Here is a 4730-nt window from a genome sequence, read left to right on the forward strand (position 1 = left end):
GCCAATAACATACTGAAAATATACACAGCCCTAGTTTATACAAACATTTAGGTGAGTGTTAGAAAAGTTAATCAATTGAGGGATTAGTCAACTGACAGAAAATGCATTTGTCTGTTTTGATCCAAATCACTGACTGTATATGCATTTTATAGAGTCTATGCAATCTGGAGATGTCAGATTTGCATTTTTTTTTTTCAACTATTTTTGACTGCATGGCTAATTAATCAATAACAAAAAATAACCAACAGATATCATCAATGAAAACATAGAAATGACGTACCTAATTTAATTGAAGCTACTATGTATGTTGAGCCTCTTTAGATCAAAATATTACTAGGTACAAATACAGTTTTATCTTAATTGCAATAGGTCATAACATTTTTAAGTAAATGAAAACAACATATCTTCCTTTCTTTCTTTGTTTATATTACAAGTGTGGGTGATTTTGAATTTGTACTGATACCTTGCTCTAATGCAGCCTGTGAAGATGGTGAAGGCGCTGAAGGTCTCCGGTCTGTATCATCTTTACTGAGTCCAATCTTTGACACAGCAGCCTGAACAGACATCATATGTTTACGATGAGCTCTGACTGCACTGTCCAACATCTGCCTGTTGGTGGAGAGTAAAAAAAAAAAATATATATATATATATATATATACCATGTGAAAAGGACAAATGAGTGGCATCTACAAATAACATCAACATCACGATTGAAGCGGATGAGAGATGAATCTGCTATGTCGCCAGAGGAAACATAAATAGGTACAAACTGCTATAAATTGTATTGTCAGATTTGTATTTCCATTTCGGGTCAAAAACATACCTCAGGTTCTTGATTTCTTTTCTCATCACAGAAACCTGCTGATTTAGTTTATTAATGTGCTCCCCGCAACAGAAACACAGCGGAGTCATCTTACTGATTTAAAGGAGAACTAGAAGAATAAACAGGTCTAAAATAAGTTAGCTCTTAGCTGCTGCTGCTGCTCCGACAGAAACAAACCACACGCTGAACAAACATGTGGGAGTTCCTCAAAGCCGGAAGCACACGTTTGACTTTATTGTTGGCCAACCAGGAGTGTTTCACGTGACAAACTGATGACTGGCAGCTCATCAAAAGCAGTAAATCCTTCTCTCAGTTTCTCATAACCCGTGTATTGAGTTGTATAATAGTTGTTTTAGGCCAAGGCTATTACGTGTAAATAACGCGTGCATGTTGCAAAAGGCATGAATATATTTGCACCACCATCACCCGCCACGGTATATTTTCTGTCAGAAGGGGGCAGCCAAGAGTTATTTCGTTTACTATGTTTGTTTTTTTTAAAAAGCTTTATTTGATTCCAAAACAAGCAGCCAACACAAAGGAATGTAATGTAGTGCATCTTCACAAGTATGTTACTGTCTGTGAGTACTTACCTTCACGCAACTGGATGTCATTTTACGTTGTTTTTTTTTATCTGACTGGTTATTTTACATGTTCAGATTTTACATACAAAAGATCCCCTCATACTAATATACAGTGCACTTAGAGAGGAAACAGAATATAAAGGTAAATTTGCAGTTGGTTTTACTTCATCAGCTACAAAACTGCAGCGCAGTTTAAGCTCTAATTCATCATTAATGAAGAAAAAAGATGTATAATAATACCAAACAATGGCAGGAGCCATACTGCTACATGAGTAAACTTCTTTTTAATAATATAGGTACATTGCCTGATAATACTTTGTATTTTTTACTTAGGTAACATTTTGACTGCAGGACTTGCATGTGTGATTCAATGTTTTAACGTTGGGGTAATATTAAAGTAAATGGTATAAATTAAGGCTAGAACTAACAATCATTGTCACTATTGATTCGTTTTGTAAAGAAAACAATGAATCGATAATCAGAATAGTTGCTAATTACCATAGATTGAGTCATGGTTGAACTGACTGATTACTGTAGCTTTAATCTGAGTACTTTTTTTAAAGTCTGTATGGGATAAACCACCACAATAGTTTTATAAACAAGCAGGTACAGCCAAGTGTACAGAAGACACAGCAAACAATGTCTTGCTCACTGTACGGCAAAATAAAATACACATTTCAATTTCAGAGCAGAGAAATGTTTATAATATTTTCACTGATCCGAGTAATTTGACCAGAATACATACTTATTATCATTACTGCTAATTTTCTCATCTGAGTGAAAAAAAAAAAAACATGCAAATTCTTGATGTCGCAAAAGCAGATAGATCCTCAAAAAAACTTTGTTCCAAAATAGATTAATTGCAGTCTTGGTAAAAACTGGACACACACACACAAACTAGTTAAGTAAAATATTGAAAGATGTAAATAAAAGGATGAAATAAATGAAACAAGTTAAAGGAAATGTTTTTTACTGGAATCGTCACATATGTGTCATATCATGTTGAAATTTCTGCTGATGACACAGGTAATAATGACCAAAGTTAAATGATGTAAGCAGTGAATTTTATTTGATGAAAAACAAGTTTTACAAAATTCAATCAAAATGAATCCACAATTACAAATACATAATTAACAGTGTTTAATACCATTTACTTTTAAATAAAAGCAAGCAAAATTTGCTGTTCACTAATGCAAAGTACAAAAAAGAATTCATAAGCTTTGCAGTGAAGCACAGCCAGAATAAATAAGCATATATGTTTGGTTTGAATTCATAAATTTTTTTCAAATAAGCAATTCATAGGCTCGTTGTGGTTGTTCTCTTCAACCAACACACTGCTCACTAACAAAATAATACTAAGATACAACCTGTGACCTAAGAGGAAGTAGTCTGGCTTTGCATGTTTTGAATTGAAGCAATATATGAACAGTGTGTTTTAGAAAAATGACAATTAATTTCCTGGAAGATATTCCTGCGGCAGAGGCGCAGAGGACAAGGTTGGAACAGAATATATAATTTTATTTTGCTCGGGCATGTCGATGGACAGCGTTTCTCTCAAATCTAAAAAGGACAGAAAGACCAATTTTAGACCAAGCAAACATCTTCAGACATTTGGTAGACAGGCAACATCTCAAATGAGTGTTACTGGTCTTGTATTTCCACAACATTCATACCTTCATCAGCTCTTTTGTCCTGTGATGGAGAGATGTCTTCCTCCTCATCTGAGCCCAACTCATCAATCAGGATCTGGTCCATGGCCTGCCTGCCTTGTGACTCTGTGTAGAGGGTCTCCACCTGGGGAGGAGCTGAGGGAGCGGCAGGATCTGCAGCTGGAACTGAGTCTTGGGACGGAGCTGGGGCTGAAACAGCATCTGGATCTGGAGCTGAATCTTGGACAGGAACTGGAGCCGTCTCTGGAGTTGGTGCAGCTGGAGCAGGAGAGGTCAGAAAAGGAGCAAAGACAGGGCTTTGGACAGATTCAAGCAGTGGTGCAGACGCAGGTGCAGCAAGGATGGGAACTAGTTGTGATTCCACCGTGATCACGGGGGTCAGGTAGTCTGATATTTGATCTGGGATGACCTCAGCAGGTTCAGGTACCACCACTACTGCAGGACCTTCCTGAGTCCCCGCTGCCTCTTCCTGAACAACTGATATCTGCAGCGTGGGGTCAGTCTTCCTGGGTCTCCCCCTCCTCTTTGTACCACTCTTGTCTTGAGCTCTTGATCTTTTCCTTTGGCTCTCCACCCTGAGAGTACAACAATTGTAATTAAGCTCAACAACAGTGGATATTGATACAGCTCTTTATGCTACTTTACAAAGCTAATAGTACAAAGTCCTTGAACGGGATCTGGGACATCAATAGAAAGACCAGAGCAACCTTTGCTTTCCTCTTGCTCCATATTCAATATAAACCAGATGAGTGATAAGCAGGCTGAGAGCTGATAGTGTTTTCAGCATGCACTGTAAAGTACAGTGCCACAATGCAAAAGCTTTCTAACTGAGGCTAAAACTTCTCCTCCCACTCTCTGCTGCATCAGAACAATTATTTACAATGTAAGTGGTAAAAGTGCTTAGATTTGCAGAACTTCTTCACTAGTTCATGAACATAGCTGTAAATGTAGGTCAGTGCACAGAGATTGACTGTGCTTCTCAACAAATTTACCCCCAAACCCACTGGTTAGTTTCCTTCTCTTCTGCCTCAGCTTTTCTCTTCTTGAGAAGGTCCCTGTCCCGCAATCGGCGACGGATTCCACCTTTAAAACAGAAACCCAGTACAGAGAAACCACATGTTTATATCAAAGATACACTGAGCAGCATTTGTTACGCATGACTCGCTAATGTGACTCATGGCATATAAAGAGTTGATTTATAGAGATTTTTTTTCTTTGCAGCTACATGCTGGCAAGGCTTTAGCAGACGTATTTACAAGCTTGGGTTTAATGTACAATTACACAGATTGACACAATTAGTCCGTCATTTGTAGTATAACTGCACAGACGTTGATCAAAATACCTCGGTCTCTGAGTTGACCTCAAGTCACCACACAGTGTACAAAGATGTAACTGGCTCACTCAGCTTTTTGGTGTAAACATATTGAAGTACCTCATTTTAAAAGAAGAGAAGAATTTCAAAAAGTTACCTTGGACCTCATTTGGATTTTGATATTCCAACTCTTCTTTCTCTTGTTGTGACATCTGCTCCATTCTGACTCCTGTTTTGAATGAATTCAACTCATTGAAGGCGGGCAAGCGCAGAAAACAAGACAGAATAACCTCTGACTGTTTTCTATTCCCACCCCTAAATGAATTATCTGGTTAACCATTACC

General features: G+C 37.8%; 1 protein-coding gene across 2 annotated transcripts; it reads right to left on the minus strand.

Annotated features, from left to right (window-relative positions):
- Nucleotides 1-2451: 2451 nt before the first annotated feature.
- Nucleotides 2452-4730, minus strand: hemgn (hemogen). 2 transcript variants are annotated; one of them, XM_069168247.1, is made up of 4 exons: nt 4544-4730; nt 4079-4157; nt 3078-3649; nt 2452-2964 (listed from the first exon to the last, which is right to left on the minus strand). In XM_069168247.1, the coding sequence occupies exons 1-4, from the start codon at nt 4605-4607 to the stop codon at nt 2855-2857; spliced, it is 825 nt and encodes a 274-aa protein (XP_069024348.1). In that variant the 5' UTR covers nt 4608-4730; the 3' UTR covers nt 2452-2854. The 2 variants fall into 2 exon arrangements, with proteins under 2 accessions (XP_069024348.1, XP_069024347.1); XM_069168246.1 differs by having other exon boundaries at nt 4067-4157.

This window comes from Embiotoca jacksoni, unplaced genomic scaffold (assembly GCF_022577435.1).
Source record: "Embiotoca jacksoni isolate LCO1_2020_lvr unplaced genomic scaffold, fEmbJac1.0.p SCAF_4, whole genome shotgun sequence".
Taxonomy (NCBI): Eukaryota; Metazoa; Chordata; class Actinopteri; family Embiotocidae; genus Embiotoca; species Embiotoca jacksoni.